Source organism: Aythya marila, assembly GCF_965140915.1.
Source record: "Aythya marila genome assembly, chromosome: 15".
NCBI lineage: Eukaryota > Metazoa > Chordata > Aves > Anseriformes > Anatidae > Aythya > Aythya marila.
The window spans coordinates 6,448,982-6,468,012 of record NC_139056.1 but is presented as its reverse complement, the minus strand read 5'-3'; the positions used below and the strand labels follow the sequence as shown (position 1 = coordinate 6,468,012).

The following is a 19,031-nucleotide window of genomic DNA, read 5'->3' as shown; positions in this document are numbered from 1 at the left end:
TGGGCTCGGGGGGGGGAGGCCCCGCTCCCTGCCCGGCTCCCCCGGCACCGTGCCCGGCTTGCCCGGCTACGCAAGGCCGAGGCTCCGCCGGCCTCCTCCGGGCCCTGACAGCGCTGCCGGGCCCGCCCCGCCGCCGCCCCGCCCCGCAGCCCGCCAGGTGCCGGCCCCGAGCTGCCGGAGCCGGGAGCCGGGAGCCGGGCTCGGTACGTGCGGGGCGGCCCCGGGGAACCGGGGGCACGGAGCGGGGGGGAGCGGGGCCGGGAGCCCGCAGCCCCAACCCCAACCCCAAACCCAGCGGGGTGCTGCGGGCTGGGGCACGGGGAGGCTCCGGGCTGGGCGCTGTTTGCCCCCGGGAAGGGAATCGGGGAGAAACGCGGTCAGCTGCTTGGTGCAGCGCCGGGCACGGGGGGACGTGGGCTGGGAGAGGGGTCTGCGATGTCCTCAGCGGCCCCAAAATGCAGCAGGGTGCCGGGGAGATCTTATAAAGCTTCATCTCGGTGCGCCCAGCAGGGTGGGGAAGGGCTGGGGCAGAAGGGTCGGCGTGTAGCGGCCTGCTGCGAAGGGTGAAATTTAATCGTAGGCAAGGCGAGGTCGTGTGCTGGGGGAGAGCCTTGCGGCTGTAAGGCGAGCGCCCTGCCCGAGGTCGCGCCAGCTCGTGGGGACGGAGGCTGTGAGCTGCCAGCAGCTGCGAGGGGGCTTCTAGGATGGTGCCCAGATGGCTCCCCAGGAGAGGAGGGAGCCCGGCGGCGGTACCAATGCAGGCGTTTCCAGCCAGCCCTGCTCCGGAGAGGAGAGCTGGGGCTGGAGCTGCCCGCTTGGTGATCAGGAAGGACGGGCCCGTGGTAGAGACCGAACAAACCCGGTTCTCTTGGCAAGCAGGGAGAGAAAGGACGATGACGATGGTGGGGATGGAATTATCTGTCAGCACGTTGGCAGCCTGAGCCCTGTGAAAGGAGGAGAGCCCTTCCAGCTAATGGATAACGCTGTGCAACAGCACGTACCTAGCGGGAGGCTTTACCCGTCAGAGCAGCGGGATCTCGGTTCTGCCTCCCGAGGGGACCAGAGAGGCAAAGCTGCGGGAGCTGTTAAGGTGGCGTTGGGTTGCTGTATGGGGTGCACGGGGGGTTGCGACCGCTGCTAAAGGCAGGGAGGGGGCCTGGGGACCTGGGGGGTGCTCCCCAGCCACAGGGAGTGGGAAGGGGCGGGCTGGGATGAGCACTCTCGTGCCGGAATCCTCCAGATCACCCGCAGGAGTTGTGCTCAAGCTGAAGCTTCTCCGAGTACCTGCGAGTGTAGGTGGGTGCCCCTTGGCCCGTGGCAGGACTGGAACAGTTGTTCAGAGACGGTCTCCTTGCACCGGGGAGAACTGGTGAGTGTACCAGGGGTTGGCATACTCCAGGTGTCAGGCACAGTGAATTTAACTAGAAATGTTCTAAATTATAAATATAGTTATTTGGATGTAAAATGTGCCAAGAAACACTTGGTGAACATGCAGGCTATCTTCCTATTTGTTCCTTTCAACCAACATGCTTGAAACGGTGCTTTCTTTTCAGCTGGGCCCTGTGCTTTCCAGAGGGTTTGATTGAAGGTAGGCAGTAGAGGGCTGGGGGGACTTAAGGAACTTATGCGAGGCTGTCTGTGTGGCATGGACTGAGGGCAGGATGGGGGTGAGGCTGTAACAAGGATGGGATGATGGATGGGATGATGGAACCGCTGCCCCAGGTGTTCCCCTCAGACTGGTGCCGAGTGGAGCGAGCACGCTCAGCCTTCCCGTGCTGCTGGTGAGGCTCCGGTGGCTGTGTCCACACAGGGCTGCAGCCAGGGAGGTGCTGGGGGTGTGTGTTCGTATGCTGAGTACCAAAAGATCTTGTTACGGATGTATCTGGGACAGTCAGCAGAGAGGGATCTTCTCTTCCTGAGCCTCAGCCCTTCCTAAGAAGGCAGAAGGCTGTGCGGAGTTTCTTGGTGTGTTCCCTCAACAGGTTCTACGTGGGTCTGTCTGAAATTCAGTTCCTCAGGCATCTGTTCGGGCTGGAGCCTGTCTCGGGAGGGAGGGTGTCTCCAGCAGTGCCTTGTTTCAGTTTATGAGCATGGTTTCGAAGCTCACTTCCCGTGCTTTCCTGCATGTGAAGTTGCACCGTGATGCAAATCATGGTGCTGCTTTCCTTCGAGATGAAACATGACTGGTGGATGCTCGCTGGGAGAGCAGCTAATGCTCTCCTGCAGCTAAAGGGTGTTCAGCCAGGGGCCAGACAAGAGCTTGTCCCAGCACCCACACTGTGTTTTGTTGGGCTCTGGGTCCCTGGAGCAGCGCTGTGACCTGCAGAAGTGTTCCCAGTGCCGGCATTGCTCACTGACACGGTGAGAGAAGGGCTCCAAGAAACTTTGTTGTGTAAAAGTTTATCTTTTTTCCTCCTTCGAAATAGAATTTAGGAGATAAACGCTTGCATATAAAGGATGTGGTTGATGCAGAAATCTTCCAGTATGAATGGTTTTGGAGGGAGATATGCAGTCTTCTAGTAGCTGCTCAGATCCAAGATCATTTTTTTTTGCTTATAGGTAAAGAGAAGAATGAGGTTAGGTCCTCTGCATCTGTCTGTGGTACTGTTGTAAAGCTCTACATTCAATTTCTTGTACTTGATTTAATCAGGAGATAATACCTTAGGTTGCAAGAAGAGAAGTTTTAAAAATTCTTTGAAATGGCAATTTTTGTAGGGCCTACAGCAGGACCATGTGTTACTTCTGTTGGTACGGGTATTACCATGGGTGTGTACGTGGGCATGTACATGTGCTGCACGTAGGGTCGGTGCTGTGGTAGCTTTTCTGTGTTCAGCTTTGCACTAAGCTAAGGGTAAGACTGCTGGCTGCCAGCTGAGACTGGGGAGGAAATAGTATTTAGGTAATATGGAGATTAAAATAATCATGAAGACAGCAGGACTGGGGGTACTTTCAAGCTTCTAGGCAGGTATGCTAACTTCTGAGTAAAATGTCAGACAGCACAGGGATGAGAAGCTGTTCTCCCAGACGGATGAGTGCAGAGCTGCTGGAAGCAGGAAGGACGGGGAGTTGGGAAACACCAGGTAGGTGCTGATATGCCCCATGGCCCTCAGCAGCAGTCAGCGGTCTTCTAAAAGGAGCAATGCAAATTGTGCAGCATTCTTCCCTTCTGCCCAGTACAGTAAAAGTGAGAGTTTGTATTGGGAACTCCAGTTGTTCTGCAAATCTTGGGAGATTTGGGTTTGTTTGTTGGTTGGTTGGTTTTTTTTTTTTTTTACTTCCAGGTCCTGATTGTGCAGCTGTTACAAAGACAAAGCATTCTAGGCTGAAATGGAGATTTACTCTGCTAAAGATTTCAGCACAAGGCACCAGTTTGCAAACACAGATGTGTTTCTGTTTTGTCTTCCGAAAACGCGTGACCTGCAGCTCCTGCCTTGGGACGCGATGCTCACATCGCTGTTTTCCTGCTGTTCCCTTGCTATCAGCCTCGCAGCTAGGGAGAAGCGACGCGATTTTCCTAGGCAGTGTCAGAGGCATGGCTGCTATGCAGAGGATGTATTTCCTTGTCTGATCAGAGGGAGGACAATTAGCACAGAAGCCATAGGAAACCACAGTCCATTTTCTCAACAGTACAAAGTCTCGGAGGCAGGGGGAGCACGCTTTTTACTGCTGGCACAAGACGCTGACGGAAGCTCTTGGCTGCTGTTAAGATTTAGCGTTGGGTTCGTGCACTTGGAGGCATCTTGTGGCTGCGGTCTGAAAGGTGGTGCCTTTGTGCCAGTGCAAAAAGGCTGCTGGGGAGCCTGGTGAGCACAGCAGGCCTGCGCTGGTCACAGCCCTGGGCAGAGGATGGAGCCGGGAGGGGAATGGGTTCACCTGCACAGCTCCTGAGCGAGGCCCTGCTGGAGAGCAGCTGTGCCTCATCGGGGCTCTCTCAGCAGGCTTAAAATTCATGTGAGCAAATACAAGGGAGAGCCCCAAAAGATGGCAATGTAATTAGCATCTTAGGACTCGTGAGTAACAGCTGTGAGCTGTGTATTGGGCTTTGTAGCTCTCAAACCCGAGCTGGTCAGAGAACAAAGGTGAGAGCTGGGGCTTTAGATGCGATTTGGGTAATTTATGTCTCTGTCACCTATTGTGATCAGCAAAGGAGCTTTGTATTAGTAGCAGTTGTTTCCTTTACCTGTTTTATATGCAAGAAAATGGAATAATACCCAGTTCTCTTATAGATTAAGAGAATTTAAGATTATAAAAGGAAGGATTCGTGCTGAGATGGTGGTCCCCATGCCTGGAACCAGACGTTCCCAGCTGAGGGTGTCCCCAAGCCTTCTTTGCTACCTACTCTCTGCATTTAGAAAGAAAATCTTCTGTGCCTTGTCCGAACAGGCTGGCTACCTATTGCACTTTTTGGAAAAGGTGTTTTTGGAAGGAATGTGTCTAGCTTCCACTGCTGTGGAGAGGTAAGTTTGGGTGCCTGAGCTGCAAACCACGTGCAAACTCCCAATCCAAAGGGAGCCCTGACTGATGTCCAAAGTGACTGAGCCGTTCACCAGGACGAGGTGCGGGGGCCGAGGGGCAGCTACACGTGGGTGCGGGTTGTGTGCGGGACCCTGGGGCAGCAGGCACGGCAGGGAGGGCTCAGCACCTTCCTGCTTCTCACCCTGCTTTGCTGAGCCTCAGAGCTCAAGGTAGGGCAAGCCAGAGGCTTCTTTTCCCAAGCCCTCAGCTGGACGGCAGTGCCCTGCTGGGAGTTGTTCCTCCAGCCTGCGAGTCTGCTTCGTGCCATGGTCGCAGGGTCCTGGTGCTGCGAGGGCACCGCCAGCCTTGCCTGTTAATCTGTTAATTGATACAGGGTTGACTCATTCACAGTGCCAAGACCCAGGACAGCTGCTGTCTGTGTTTTCTCTCCTTCCCTTTTGGGGTGATTTTTTTGGTTTGTTTTGTTGGTTTTTTTTTTTTTTTTTTTTTTTTCAAATGGCCATGACTCAGCCCTTCCCTGCTGCTCGCCGAGTTTCCTGGTCTCTGAATAGGCTATTCTTGGGACAGTAGTTCCTGGCTGATAGCAACAAGGGGAGTGTTGTTTGTGTTAGTTTGCTTATTTATTTATTTTTCCTCCCCTGGCCTGGCTTTAAGCCCTGCCTGCCTCTGATCTTTTCCTTGTCCCCGAATTACTGAATCGTCCTAAATTGCTGGATGCCACCTGGGGTTTGTTCTTGCCCCTGTACCAAAGCAGTGCAGAACCAGGCTGGTCCAGGCCGAGCACCTTTAGCTTTACCCTAGTGGCAGGGTGATGGTGACACTCCTAAGAGCACAGTTATCCTGTTACAGCTGTGCCTGTTGTAATGCTTTAACCCCCCTGTTTTATCCCCTCTAATTCCAGGGGGCTGTGCTGGGCTCTCCAGTGATCTGCCTTGTGAAGGTGAGGGTCACTTCTTATCACCGTGTCCATACAGCACAGGTAACACGGTGAGAAGTAAAGGGAAAATACCAACTGGGATTTAAAATCACGGAAAAGCAGCTTTCTGATGACTTAATTAGTTACTGCCCGCCCCCACGGATTGCAGAGGCTGCAAACCTGGAGCGTTCCCTGGGATTCCCTTTGGCATGCCTCACGAGGCAGGTACACAGCTTCTCGCCACGGAGGATTTTGTCTTTCTTCTGAAGTTTATTCCTCTGCAGTGTGGGCTGTGGGAAGCCACCTTCCAGGGCAGGCAGTGCTCCCAGGCTGGGAGGCACAGCTCTTGCTCCGCAGCTGGGTGGCTGGAAGCGAACACGGTGCCTAATATTGAGCAATATTTGCTGGCTTGCACTGCTCTGTCCAGGCAGTTATACACGAGGGGGAGTAGCCAGAGCTGTTGTATATTTTGCCTAGAAAATACAGTTGGCTTTTAAAAACAACAGAGGCACTCTGTTTTCTCACAGGCTGTGGTTACCAAGATAAATTTCTTAGACAAAATACTGGAGAACTGGAAACACAAGGGCAGTGTTCTCCTCCAGCACCCCTCCACGTTTTTGGGTCTGCTGTATTGTTGTTAAGCCAACCAAGATAAAAGCGTTTCTGTGCAAGGAGGCTTTGAGAACATTCACTGCCGGATTAAATTAGCCTTTCTGAGAATAATTAGTAGCTGGGATGGAGGCAGCCCCCCTCGCTGCAGCTGTAAATTCCACTCGTGCTAGGACCCACTGCAAGTGACTCAAATGGTAGATGTGAAAGCTGTGTCTGGGGCACTGCTGTTACCTTGAGATTGGATTACTAGTCAGTTGTGAGTGCAAAGCAGCCCACTGAATTGTTATTTATTTATTTATTTATTTATTTATTTATAAATAAATTGATGTTTATCCTGTGGGCATCTTAGCGTTATGCACTTGAATTTCCACCCATCTCATCTCCTGCCGTGAGCAGTGACCCTGCCTTTGCTCCTGGGACTGTTCGAAACCCTCTGATCAGCAACACTCCAAGTCTAAAAGTGAAGCGCTGCGGTAACAACTTGACAGAGAGGCTGAGAAAGGGTTTAGAAATGCTTAGAAGAGGGACTTGAGGAAGTGTGCTGCTGAGTAGTGGAGATGACTTGGAAATCAGTCGAAATACCTAGATTTTCAGCACAAGGTCTTCTGCTTTCTATGTCTGCTCTTCTGGAGCTGGTGTGGCTCTTGTCCCACGCGTGCTGGTGCCTGGAGCCGTGTCCTGGGGAGGCATGAGGACATCGACTCTCTCCCTCACCTTTTTTTTCCAAGGGAATGCAGCCCTGCGCTCTGTGCAGATCTTAGAGTGTGGCTGGCTGATTTGTGTCTTGGTCAATGTTCCTCTTGGATCTGCTTACATTTAAGTGAGGCGGGCTCACGATGGGGCTCCGCGTGCCCTCGCCATCTGCCCTGCTGGGGCTGCCCTGCAGCAGGCAGCAGCGGTGAGCTGGGGGCACGGGGAGCAGCTTCTGGCACGACCAGAGGCACCGATGTGAAGCAACTCGCTGCGTGCCGTGGTTCGGCACAGAGCAGAGGTTGGGGTGAGGGGTTATGAAGGAGCTGGCAAGAACTTGGTGCTGCAAACTGAAACCAAAGGCACGGATACTCAGCGCGGGCTGGCTGGAAGCAGAGACGGGACCCCAGGAGCTGTGCTTGTGGTCCTTCTTGGTGGCAGGGCTCAGAAGAGAGTTCGTGGCGTACGTTGCAGCTGGGGTGAACCCCAAACCACGCTTATTTGTCGTGGTCTTAAGTAAAGTGGAATGACACAGAGCGCTTCTCACGAGTCCTCAGAAAAAAACGCAAGGTGACACTGTACCTGCTAAACTGAGATGTCAGCAGCTTCTCTGGTGCCAAGAGAGGGGTATTTGTGGGGAGAGCATTTGCACAAATGTTTTTGGAGGCTGGAGTCAGCCCTATAGCAAGCTGGTGCTGTGCCTTGGCTAAGAAAACACCAGTACTTGGACATGTATTTTGTACATCTCTTGGAAGGAAAGTGGATCTGGAATCACCATCAATGTATTCGAAATTATTTCATTGTGTTGCAAAATCTGCAAGGGAATTCTGAATAGGCTCTTGGGCACTGATTAATTCTGAAGCTGAAATGCGGCTACATCTCCACAAAAGTGCTGATCCTGTACGACTTTAATTTCCTCCTCCCTTGGAGCTCAGTGTGTTATTTGATGGAAGTCACACATCTAATCAGCTCGATTCAGCAATGATGTAGCTGGATTATTTGACTTTCTCTCAAAAAATTCTATAGAATGAGGGAGTAATGAACAAATAGCGTGGATAAAGGAATCAAATATTTTTAATACAGTGCTGGGAAAGGGAGCTATAGAAAGCTGGGCTGTCCTGTGAGAAGCAGTGGGCAATCACCCTGTATTCATCTTCTCTGTGAGAGAACTGGGAGGCAGGCACTGGAAGGGGCAGGCAGCAGGCTATAACAACTTCTCATGACTGTAATGCTTCTTTTTTGTGGAGGTAACTGAAGAGCAGAGCTTGCTGCTGCCATACGTAAGCTCAGCAAACCAGTGGGCTGTGAGGATCTCAGGGTGGTCCCTGGGGAAGCTCCGGGCTGCCTGATGCTCCGGGAGCAGGAGGGAGGGCAGGGGGCTCGTGCTGTGCTTCCTTCCTAACTCGTTTTTAAGCATCTGTTACAGGCTGCCGTCAGGGACAAGATACAGAGCTGTGGTTGTTGGTAATGCAAGGAACTATAGGGCTCCTGCCCCATCGTCTCTGGGATTTGTACTTGCCTTTAAGCTGCTTGAGTGGTTGAAGCAAAAAACAGCTAACGTTGTGGCACAGTTAAGCTCGGTGCTGTGTTAAAACACTGTAGTATTGGAGTAATCTTGTTTTGTTTGCTCTAGGTCATTGCAGGTTGTGTTATTAACGTACAGCAGATAACAAATGGAAGACGTAACGTGGTGTTTTTCCACTCGGGGTAAAGATCAGGTAGATGTCCTGGGCGCTGGACGACAGCCAGTGATCTCGCTGGGTGCTTTCTCATGGGTGTTACCAAGCGTGTGTTTGGGCTGTTTGTCACCTTCAGCAAAAGTCCCACGGAAAGGCTCTGGTTCTCCAGAGATCTGGCGTGGGGCACCCCATTCCTCACCTGAGTCTCTCAGGAGCAGATGGCTAAGGTGCAGAGGAACACAGGTTTGCCCTTCACGTTTCTTTTATTTCACATCTTTTCACCCATGCGAACAGCTGGCCTGTTGCAGTCCGTCCTCTCTGGAGAGCAGGTCAGGAGCTGGAAATGCCTGACACAGAGCACCCCTCGAGAGGGAGGTGTTTGCTTCCTAGCCCTTCCGTGCCGATAGCTCCCCTGCAGCCCCTCTTGGCTCTCATCACATGCCGCTGCTGGTGCAGTGAGCTCTGCAGAAGTGTGACGCTTGCTGCAGCTCAGGAACCTGCAGCAGCTGCCCCACTTTGTTCTTTTCATTTTGGATAGTTTTTCTTTAAATGCTCGGGTTGACCAGGTCCTGGCAATGCTGTTTCTGCAGCCAACAAGCGCTGGGTCAGCCCATCTGGAGGCGAAAAGCACTGGAGAGAATCCCAGAGGCGGCAGCAGGTCCTTGCAAGCCCTCCTCCCGCGTGTAACCCTTTGGGGGTGCTGCAGATAAACCATCCTTGTCTTAAGCAGGGGGATTTTGTTTCTGCTTTTGCTGAAATCCATATAGAGGAGCTGCACGAAGCTGTAATTTGAATTTCTGGCTGAGAACAGCTGTGCCTGGACTGCATCAGGGAGGTTATCTGATGGTGCTTTGGATGTAATACCCTGAGAAAGCTCGCTTCGGCCACAGCTCCTGGCTTCCAGCGAGGATCCTGCTCGTGGCTGATTTGCCTGCTGGGTTATGGTGGCACGCAGGAGGTCAAACAGCATGGCCGAGGCCCCAAGGTAAAATGACTGCAGTGGGGATGATCCTCCAGAGCCCGGCGTGCTGCACAGCAGCCCCAGCTGTCTGACACGGCCGGAGCATGGAGGTGAATCGCGTTCTCCTCCAGGAGCCCTTGTTCTGAAGGACTGCTGCTGAGCTCCATCTCTGCGCCGAAGGAAGAGCCTGACCCTCCTGGAAGGAGCAGTTTTCCGCAGCTGAAGTCTGACTGCAGAGGTGTGGGACAGAACAGCCCGGCTGTTTCTGCACGGCGGGTTTCCTCTCCCTGGCAGGGACGCTGAGGGCGCACGGCTTGTGTTCGGGGACACACGGCTGAGTCGCTCGGAAAAAGAGCAAACCTTTCCCCTGGTCCTTACGCTGGGCTCCCGTCGGCGCCGTGCACGCCTGTGTTGTAGGCATGCGCCCTCTTGCTGCTTGCCCAGGACCAGGATGCTGAGCTCCTGAGGTGCCGCTGGGGTGACCGGCGGGGTGCAGCGGGGGGACGTGCTGCTTGGTCCAGCACCAGTGCGTGCCCTCCCTGCAGCGCTGCCTGCTGTTATTCTGTTATTCCTTCCCTCCTGGCCCCGGGGGGAAACACAAAGGCTGGAGGCAGCAAACGCGCCTGGGAAGAGGCAAGGCAGCGGGGGAAGTTTGGCTGGCTGACACAGAAAACAGCTCTTTTTGCTCTGCGTGAAAGGCGGGCAGAAGGAAGCCCCAGCACTGCTTTCACAGCGGGGATTTTTGCCGTCTTTCCTCTCCAGGTAAGCGCTGCCGGCTGCGGGGCGCGCGGTGCTGAGGAGCGGTGGGATTTGAGCCACGTCCCCGCGAGCTGTGCGAGCAGGCGTGCGGGCATGCGCGTGGCACGGGCAGCACCCGTGGCTCCCTCGGTGGCACAGGTGTGACAGTGAGCGTGCCGCAGGAGGTCCGGGCTGGCCGTGGGGGTGCCGCTCACAAACGTCGGTGTGCTCGCTGCCATCAGGCACAGCTCTGTCCGCCTCCGAGCTGCCAGCGCTCCCCGCAGCCTCTGCTCGTGCCCCTAAAGCCCTTCTAAAGGCTAACAGGCTTCCGATCGAGTGGCATTCTGCTAACGTCTGACCTGTCTTTGTGCTCATCCCTAGCAAATTTAACTTCCTCCCTGTTCTCAGTATTTCTCCCCTTTAAGTCCTGAATCAGCAGGTATTTACCTTTTTTTGGCCAAGCGTTCTAGCGGCAGAAGCCCTTCAAACCAGGCTGAGCCGAGGCAGCGATCCTGCCTGAGGGAGGTGAGGCCCGTGCTGGGAGCTGAGCCGAACCCCAGCTGCGTCTGCGTGTGTCTTTGGCAGTATCTGATTTCAGCAAGGCCTTGGCATCACTCTGAAAAGACTTTCAGACCCGTTTCTGCAGCAGGAAAAAGCTGGTGGCACATGGTTAGCTTCCCTGGGGCCAGGAAGATGAGGTGGTGTTGGCCACGACGCTGTTCCTTTTTTAAAAGGGGAGAGGCTGGCATTGGTGAGGGAGCCCAGTTTTTTGAGAGCTCTTGACTTTGTTTTTGAGGACGTATTTACAAAGCCTGGCAGCTGAAGTTTGTGTCTGATTGGTCTACAGTGAAGCTGGAAGTGGTTGCATCCTTTTCTCTGACTTACACATTGAAATGTAGCGTGTTTTTTCCTCTTAAAAATATTGGACAGACCTGGCACAGCTCAGCTCCTCTTCTTGCCCCAGAGCTGCCTGATGGGGGACCTGGGCAGGTCGGGGAGCGCAGAGCAGAGCAGGGAGGTTGTGTGGGTTGAGGCTGTGGCTGCTGTGGGCCGGGTCCTCTGGCCTTGGTGTTGTGAGGGAGTTGTGCTCTCCTGGGACAGGGCCATGGGCAGCAGTGGGAGTGCAATCTGCTCTCAGCTCTTCCCTTTAGCTAAGCCACATCTCCAGCCTAGCCTGCTCATGGGCATCCACATAGCGTGTCTGTGCCAAATGCAAGCCTCCTGTAACAGCCCCGAGCTCTGAGGCAGGAGCAGAGGGCCAGGAGTGACCTGGTGCAGCCCCACGGCAGCGCTGCAGGGTGGATGGAGCTCGCTGGAGCAGCTTGGGCAGCCCCAGGAGGTGCTCATGGTGCCAAGGCTGAGCACGGCTTTGGGTTGCTGCAGTGGCCGTTCGAGATGTGAGGGAGACAATGGGCTCAGTGGAAACACAGCCCAGAAAAACCCTGCGAGTGCTCGGTGTGCTCAGCCCAGCAAAACAAAGTCTGAGTCATGATATGATGGCTGCTCGCAGAGAGCAGGGAGCGAAGGAAAGCTGTTCGGGCTGAAGAACAGATGGGCATAATCTGGCTACAAATAAACCCAGGCTAGAATCTGTAAGGTTTTCATCGCACTGCTTTGATGGATAGTGGTGTTTTTTTTCCTACCTCTCGGAGCAGCAGGGGTTGGAGTGGGACAGCAGGAACAGCAGGAGCAGTGTGACCAACGCATCGCTGGCAGTTTTGGTGGTGTCCCCAGAGAGGGAAGGAGGGACGGGCTGATCCAGCTGACCCAGCGGTGCCGCTGCCCCCTGATCCTGGCTCTGCTCGGCTGCTTGTGCCTCCAGCCCACTCCTGCCCTTTGCTTGTCTTTAACAGGAGCCGTGTTCCAGTGATCGCACGGTGATCTTCTCTAGGTAGGTTAAAGCAGAGCAGCCAGCAGAAGCTGTGCTCTGCTCTTCCAGTTTAGAAGAACTGACCTGCATTTCTGCGCCAGAAATACAATCTCTTCCGTCCACCCCCGTCCTTTTGCTGGTAACCAGCTCCTGTTGAGTCTTATGATCGTGAGACCTTGCTCCCAAAGGACCTGCATTCATGATTCCATCAGATCTTAAACTTAAGTCCTGGTAAACTCAGCCTAAATTATTTGTGATTTTTATTTTCCCTGGGTGTGCAGCTGGTTTATGAATACAGTTCTTGCAGTAAGCTATAGTGTGGATGCAGCGTGTGGGGGAATGGTTATTCCCACGTGAGAGGAGCTAATTTGGTCACGGCTGCTTTCATGGCACAGATGGCACCGGTGCTGCAGCTGCAGGAAACCAGCGTGGCTGAAGTGGGGCAGCTTTGTGGTCCTGACCACTCCCCGACACCCCACCGCGAGCAGCTCAGACTCTGATCTGTTCCTGCAGAGGCACTCAGACCCCGAAGGCTGCCGTGGCAGGACAGTCAGGGAGCGTGTAATCCTTCGCCGTGTAATCCTCCAAGGCCGGCATGCTGCTCCGGGGAGCAGGGCTGCTTGCACCACTGCCATGGGCACACAAGGGCAGGGTCTGTGCGCTTGGTTCTGGCCCCGCTGCTTTTGAGAGGGGGCAAGGGGCTGTGCAGCGCTGTGAGTGATGCTCTCAGGGCAGACCGGGCGCAGAGGGGAGCCCTCGTGTCCTGCAGCCCCACATGGTGCTGGTGGAAATGGGCTGCAGTAGGTTTTGTGCTTCTCACATTAGGATAAAAGAAAGCACAGGAGAAACGGCTTCTGAGAAGCTTAAAAGGAGCAGGCTTTCCTTTCCTCCAGGGAAGGGCACGCAGCCAATGCCCTGCTCTTTACGGAGCTCTTTTAATAAGCAGAATATTGCATTACGAGTGACGGAGCCTGCTAACTCCGAGCACAACAGCCCCGCAGCCCATGCACGTCCTTCCTTCCTCCCAGTGCCCGTGGGGCTCTGCGAGCTGCTGCCCATCGCCCTCGCCGTTATCTGCGGCCCGGAGCCATGGCAGGGCGCTGGGGAGGGACGGCTTCGTTCAGCCAGACCCCTGCTGGAGGCTTCTGGTTGTCCTCCTGCTGCTCCGTAAGGGGTGGAGGGGTGGGATGGGGAATTGAGCAAGGAGCAGCGTCCCACAGGCTGAGATAAGCCTGGCTTGCCCTTTCTGCTGAGGCCCCAGAGCATCCTCCAGGACTCAGCAGTCAGCCTTGCAGCTCTGGGGTGGTTCCTGCTTTGGGTGCAGCTCCTGACCTCTGGGGCTCCATGTCTCCACTGCTCTCCTGCTGGGAGCTCAGCTGGCCTGCCAGCATCTGAGCAGTAATGGGAGAAGCTCTGGTGCACAGCTGGCCTGCAAGGCTGAGGGACTTGGGACACCCCAAATGGGCTGGGTGCTTCTAGGATCCCTGTCAGGCATGGGGACAGGCAGCTCCTGGCACGCAGGGTGGCTTGGTTGGCTGCTTTTGGAAGAGTAAGCCCTCTTTTTCTTGACATCCCCAGTGAAGCTAAAAGGAGCACGGCCCAGTTTGTGGCTTTGTAGGTCACTGAAGGAGAAGGAGGGCTCTGCAGCGCTCTGTGCGTTGGGCTCAGGTGCTTTCCTCAGCCTGGGACTGCTGCAGCGGCTCTGCTGAAAGCATGACACGGGCTGTGTCTCTGTCCTCTGGCTTTTAAGGAAGAAAACCAAGAGGAAATGCAGCAGGCTGACCCACCCAGCTGCTCCAGCTGGGCTGTGTGCATCTGCATCTTAAAAACGCTGGGGAGTACATACTGACATCCAGGGGCAACCCGATGGCTCTCCTGGGCTTTGCTCAGCTCCGGGGTGTATCAGCACGCTTCTCCATGGCTCACGGTGCTGACGGGGCTCCTCCGCAGGCTTGTGACCTGCTGTGTGAGACAGGGCTGCCTTGGGGCAGGAGCCTGCTGTGGTGCCATGGAGCTGAGCAGTTTCCCAGCGTGCAGGATCAGTGCTGGCACTTGAGGGACCCCAGCGGCTGCTGCCCAGCTCAGCACCCTCGCCCTGAGCTCCGTGGCAGCTTTTCACAGCCTGGTTATCGCCTGGGTGCGTTTTTTTCCTGCTCGGCTGTGGGCTGCTGGAGTGGGAGCTGCTGAGAAAGCCCCGTCCTTGCAGCACGCTGAGCTGGCCAGCGGAGCAGCAGCCCAAGGGACACTGGACAGGCGCAGTCACGTTGGCTCCTGGCCGGCCGCGGGCAGGGGGAGGATTTGGCTCGGCGAGGGGAGCTCCTTGCGCTGCCTCCCGGGCACTGACAGCAATGTCACTGCGTCCCCGTGCCTGGTGGCAGCCTTCCCAAGCACGGAGCGAGCAGCCTCTCACTTGTATTTCCCAATTTAGTCACGTCCTACCAGGCAGAACCGAGCCAGAGTAAACAGGAAAATCGCGCCTCTTGATGTCATCGCGCTTCCTTGGAGTGCCGGAGCTGCCGGAGCCCTTCCCTGGCAGCCCCCCCTCGGCCGGGACGCGGCCGAAGGCGCGATGGCAGCGCCAGCACCGTGGCCTGGGGGACTGTGGCTGCGTAACCCCGCAATGCCCGGCCCCCTGCCGGGGGGCTCTGCCTTCCCGGAGAGGCATTTGGGGCTGCAGCCCCTGCCTCAGTGCTTGCTTTGCCTTCCAGCTGTGCGGGAAGGAGCCGGTGAGGCTGCAAGGTGGCTGTCGGGGGAACCACTGCAAGGTGCTGCAGCCCCCCCGGGCACTGCAGGGTCTTTGGGGTGAGAAATACCCCGGGGAGCGTCTCAGCTCCTGCAGCAGTGGCTTTGCCACGTGCTGAGCCAGGGGGAGCACAATGAGGTGGTTCCTGACCGGAGCCCCTCACCCACATCTGCACTGGGCAGGGGGAGCGGGGGCACGGCGGGCAAGGCTGCGCTGTCACGGTGGCTCCTTAATGTCACTTGTTCCCTGTCTCCTTCCACGCAGGTTTGGGAGGGTAAGGCAGCTTCTGAAGCACACTGCTGAGAAGTTGTCTTCTCCATCAAGACCTCTGAGCTCCTTGCAGCAGGGAAGAGGCCAGGTAAGCCTGACGGTCATCAATCTTGTCCCACGCCACGGTGATATTTAGAGGTGCTCTCTGTGGCTCTGCTTCTCTGCCCCAGTTTGTGCTTCAGGCTCAGGGGGTGCTGCCATCCCCATGGGGGTGCAGCTTTGCACGGGGCTCTGCCGGGGGGCTTTGGAAGCTGTGGGCAGCTCCTCCCTGCGTGTGGTCCCGGAGCACAGGGCAGGGCAGCTTCCAGCACGGCCTGCCCAGCCTCACACCAAGGCTTTGTGGCTTTGTGTTTCCCCTCGGTGGGGCTGAGGCCGATGCCGCAGTGGTACCAGCCCCAGCCTCGGGTCAGCAGCCACCCCCTCCCAGCCGGCACCGTGGGCATCGGGCGTCTCAGCTCACGGCACCTTTCCTTGCAGGGCAGCCTTGAGCCATGTCCAACGACCCCCCGCCACCCTACCCGGGCGGCCCCTCGGCACCGCTGATAGAGGAGAAGCACGGCCCGCCCCCTGCCACAGGTACCGGGGGTCCCAGCTGCTCCGGGGTGCGGGGGGGTCTCTGCTGAGAGGGCAGGAGCAGGGGGAGCGCAGCTTCCCCGGGGGAGCTGGACCGTGGCTGCTTCTCTCTGCACTGCCCTGGACGTGCAGGCACTGGGGTGGCTGGCGCGATGCCCTGCTCTGTGTCACCGCATCGCCCAGGGCAGGAGGTCCCGGGAGCAATGATGAGAGCAGAAGGCACCCCCTGCGCTGCTTGCTCGCTGGGGGGGGGAATTGGGGCTGCTTGTGGCCCAGGGGACGAGGCTCTGGCCTCGCTCAGCGCAGCCCCACAGGCCTCCTGCTGTGTGCTGGGGGAATTGCCCACGGGGCGCAGAGGCCTAGTTCCTTCCCCATGCTTGTCCCAGCCCCTCCCCATTTGCTCTGTCCCCCTCACCTCTTCCCTGCAGCCCCCCCTTCCCATTCCGTAGCCCCCATCCAAGCAGAGGCCAGCCAGCCAAGCCCCGACCTCCCCCTTCCCCTCTGCTGCCTCCCGTGACTCCGTGTTTCCTTCCAGATGGCGTCTCCCCAGCCGTGGGACAGCCCCAGGGGGTTCCCGTCCCCCCTCCTGAATTTGGGCCCCCTCCCTATGAGCCTCCGCAGCCGGGCTTCGTGCCCCCCCACATGCCCACCGACGGCTCCGGGCCCTACGTGCCGCCTGGTGAGTGCCGCGAGGAGCTGCGGTGGTGATGGGTGGGGGTCCTGGGTGGGAGTCCCGGGGGTGTCTCAGGGAGGGGAGGCCGTGATGGGGCGCTGGGGCTGCCTTTAGGGGCATGCAGCAGGCTCCTTAGGGCAGGCTGGGGGGCATGGCGCCCACCCTGGAGCAGGGCAGCCCCCAAACCCAAAACCAAGGGCGTGCTGCAGCAGCAGGGCACCGTGCCCTGGGGATGTGGCTTCGTCTGCCCCCTGCAGCCCTTTATCTGTGCCCTTTATCTGTGCCCGTTTCTCCTTCCCAGCAGGTTACTACCCACCGCCAGGCCCTCACCCTCCCATGGGCTACTACCCTGCTCCGGGCCACTATCCGTCACCCGGTGGCCACACGGCAACAGTGCTTGTCCCCTCGGGGGCTGCCACCACGGTGACCGTGCTGCAGGGAGAGATCTTCCAGGGCGCCCCGGTGCAGACGGTGTGTCCCCACTGCCAGCAAGCCATCACCACCAAAATCTCCTATGAGATCGGGCTCATGAGCTTCCTGCTCGGCTTCTTCTGCTGCTTCGTGGGGTAGGTGCTGCGGGCAGAGCTGGGGCCTCCCCGCCACCAGCAGCCGTGTGGTGATGGGGTTTGCTCTGCACCAGTCCTGGTGGCCCTGACACCAGCTGCTTTGGCCGTGCTGGTGGACACAGCGGGGGTCTCGGCACTGAATCCTTGCTGAGGCTGCACAGGAGTTGCTGGGGGGGGCAGTGCCTGCAGCCCTCAGCTCCTGCTGGGGGAGGATTTCCAAAACTCTGCTGTGGAGGAGGCGCCTGTGCCCAGAACCACAGAGCTGTGGTGTTGCCTTGCAGCAGGCACTCACCGTGCTGGCGCAGATTCCTGGCCCCAGAGCCACCCTCCTCCCCATGGGCCCTTCCTGCTGTCCCTCTGCGCCTGCAGCTGTGCCCACGGTGGGCTCACAGCTCTGCATCTCCCTGTGCTGCAGGTGTGATCTCTGCTGCTGCCTCATCCCCTGCCTGTTCGACGACTTCAAGGACGTGACCCACACGTGTCCCAACTGCAAGGCCTACATCTACACGTACAAGCGCATGTGCTAACAGCGCCCCGGGAGCCCGAGCCACTGGAATGCCACCGGCCCCTCTCCCACTGCCGTCCTAGTCTACGCGTGTGCAACACTCCTTCGCTTAACCCGCTGGTGGTGTGTATGTGCATCCCCCTGCCTCCCTCCTGCCCCGAGCTGGGCCCACCTTCCCCGAGCTCCAGTCCTGATGTGAGTGGTGGATTGGGGACGCTGGTGTGGCTGCACAGGGGACGAGGGGGCTGAGGCCCCAGCTGCTGTGCACGGGGGCTCTCCCCAGCAGCTGCCTGGCAGCACGCAGGAGCAGGACGTGGTTCTGCACCCCGTATGCTCCAGGGCAATACTGGAGCAAGCTGGGGACACGCAGCAGCTGACGGAGGCACCCACCCCTCAGACACGGTGCCCTGAGCAGGAGCTGCTGCAAGCAGGGGCAGGCACTAACCTGGAGGGCACAGGGGCAGCCCGAGCAGCCAACGGAGCACACGGGAGGATGCAGTCACCTGGCTGAGCTGCAGCCCTTTTAGGAACGGGCCTGGTGGAGGCTCGGCGTTGAGGAGACAGAGGGGTCTTTGTGAGGTTCTGACGTGGCTCCAGGCCCTCTCCAGCCAGGTCAGGGTGCAGCCCACAGGCAGCACGTCCCCAGGAGCACGCTGAGCTGCCTTCAAGGCGTGTGTGTGGGGCCAGGGTGGCTGCCTTGCCCTGGGGCTGTGGCACTGCACCCCTCCTCAGCCCACCCATCCTGCCAGGGCACCAGCTGCATGCGCCTCCTGCCAGCCCTGCTGGGGATGCTTTGGGGAAGGAAAGCCCCCGGCTGCTCCTCGCCCACCTGGCAAGCCCTTAGAAGTGCATCCAGCATGTTGCTACCTGCCCCCAGCACTGTAGAGTAGGGGAGTTTGTTACCCGGCTCCCAGCTCTGGAGCAGACCCACATCCCCACCCCGAGCCCAGCAGGGTCTGGGGGGCACCCCCGTGGCGTTCCTCCTTGCATGTGGGTGTGGGGGGTTACTTTTAGCTCACTTCATACAGGGCAGAAGGATGGGGGCAAGCAGGCAGCAACCCCAGCTGCCAGCAGCACTGTGACAGACAGGGGCAAGAGGCCCTGGGAGGCATTTTCAGTCCCTCTATGGCCACACCTCACACCCCTTCCCACAGCTCCTGCAGCTGGAGCAAAGCCCCCCCAGCTAAGCAGGGGGGCAGGGAAGGCTCCTCAGTAAGGTCTGCAAACACAGCCCGGCCTTTGAAGGCAGCTGCTGTTTGCTCAGAGGTGGAACTGTGGCACTTGTCCCAATGTTTGTATGTAAATAAACATCAGACCCTGAGATCAGCATTTGTCTTTTCTTTTCCCCCTGCTCCCAAATGCACAGATCTGCCCCAAGGAAGCTGGGAAGGGATTGTGTAAGCGTGTGTGGGAGGGGCAGCATCCCCCAGCCCATGGTGTTAGGGGGAGGGAGGTGACATCCCCAGGCTGCAGCCCAGGCACCCCACTCCTGTCCACGCAGCCACCAAGGAAGGCAGAGCAGCACCAGCAGCCCTTGGTGAGGCCCAGCACTGCTCTGGGACACAGAGGGCACGGAAGCAGCTGTGTGACACAGGGCACCTGCCTGGGGGGAAAGATTTCCTCCCATCAGAGAGGACAAGGAGGGGTGACCAGGAGGCTCCTCAGAAGGGGAAAGGCCCAGGTCAGCAGCCAGTTACCTCCTCACAGGAGCTGGGTAAAAGAACAAACAAGAGGACACAGCAGAGATGGGGTGGGCATG

General features: G+C 57.5%; 1 protein-coding gene across 3 annotated transcripts; it reads left to right on the top strand.

Moving 5' to 3' along the window:
- The first annotated feature begins 39 nt into the window (after positions 1 to 39).
- CDIP1 (cell death inducing p53 target 1) lies at positions 40 to 19,018 on the top strand. Of its 3 annotated transcripts, none has more exons than XM_082772653.1 (6): positions 40 to 203; positions 14,950 to 15,043; positions 15,433 to 15,531; positions 16,064 to 16,207; positions 16,506 to 16,767; positions 17,183 to 19,018. In XM_082772653.1, exons 3-6 carry the CDS (start codon positions 15,447 to 15,449, stop codon positions 17,292 to 17,294), a joined length of 603 nt encoding a protein of 200 aa, XP_082628779.1. In that variant the 5' UTR covers positions 40 to 203; positions 14,950 to 15,043; positions 15,433 to 15,446; the 3' UTR covers positions 17,295 to 19,018. The 3 variants fall into 3 exon arrangements, with proteins under 3 accessions (XP_082628779.1, XP_082628777.1, XP_082628778.1); XM_082772651.1 differs by having other exon boundaries at positions 16,503 to 16,767; XM_082772652.1 differs by lacking the exon at positions 40 to 203 and adding an exon at positions 11,037 to 11,963 and having other exon boundaries at positions 16,503 to 16,767.
- Positions 19,019 to 19,031: the final 13 nt, after the last annotated feature.

Excerpts from the sequence above, each read along its gene's own strand:
- CDIP1 (XM_082772651.1), top strand. The coding sequence starts at position 15,447 with ATGTCCAACGACCCCCCGCCACCCTACCCGGGCGGCCCCTCGGCACCG. Across the intron at positions 16,208-16,502 it reads CGGGCCCTACGTGCCGCCTG|CAGGTTACTACCCACCGCCA; the intron begins GTGAGTGCCGCG and ends TCTCCTTCCCAG. Across the intron at positions 16,768-17,182 it reads TTCTTCTGCTGCTTCGTGGG|GTGTGATCTCTGCTGCTGCC; the intron begins GTAGGTGCTGCG and ends CCTGTGCTGCAG.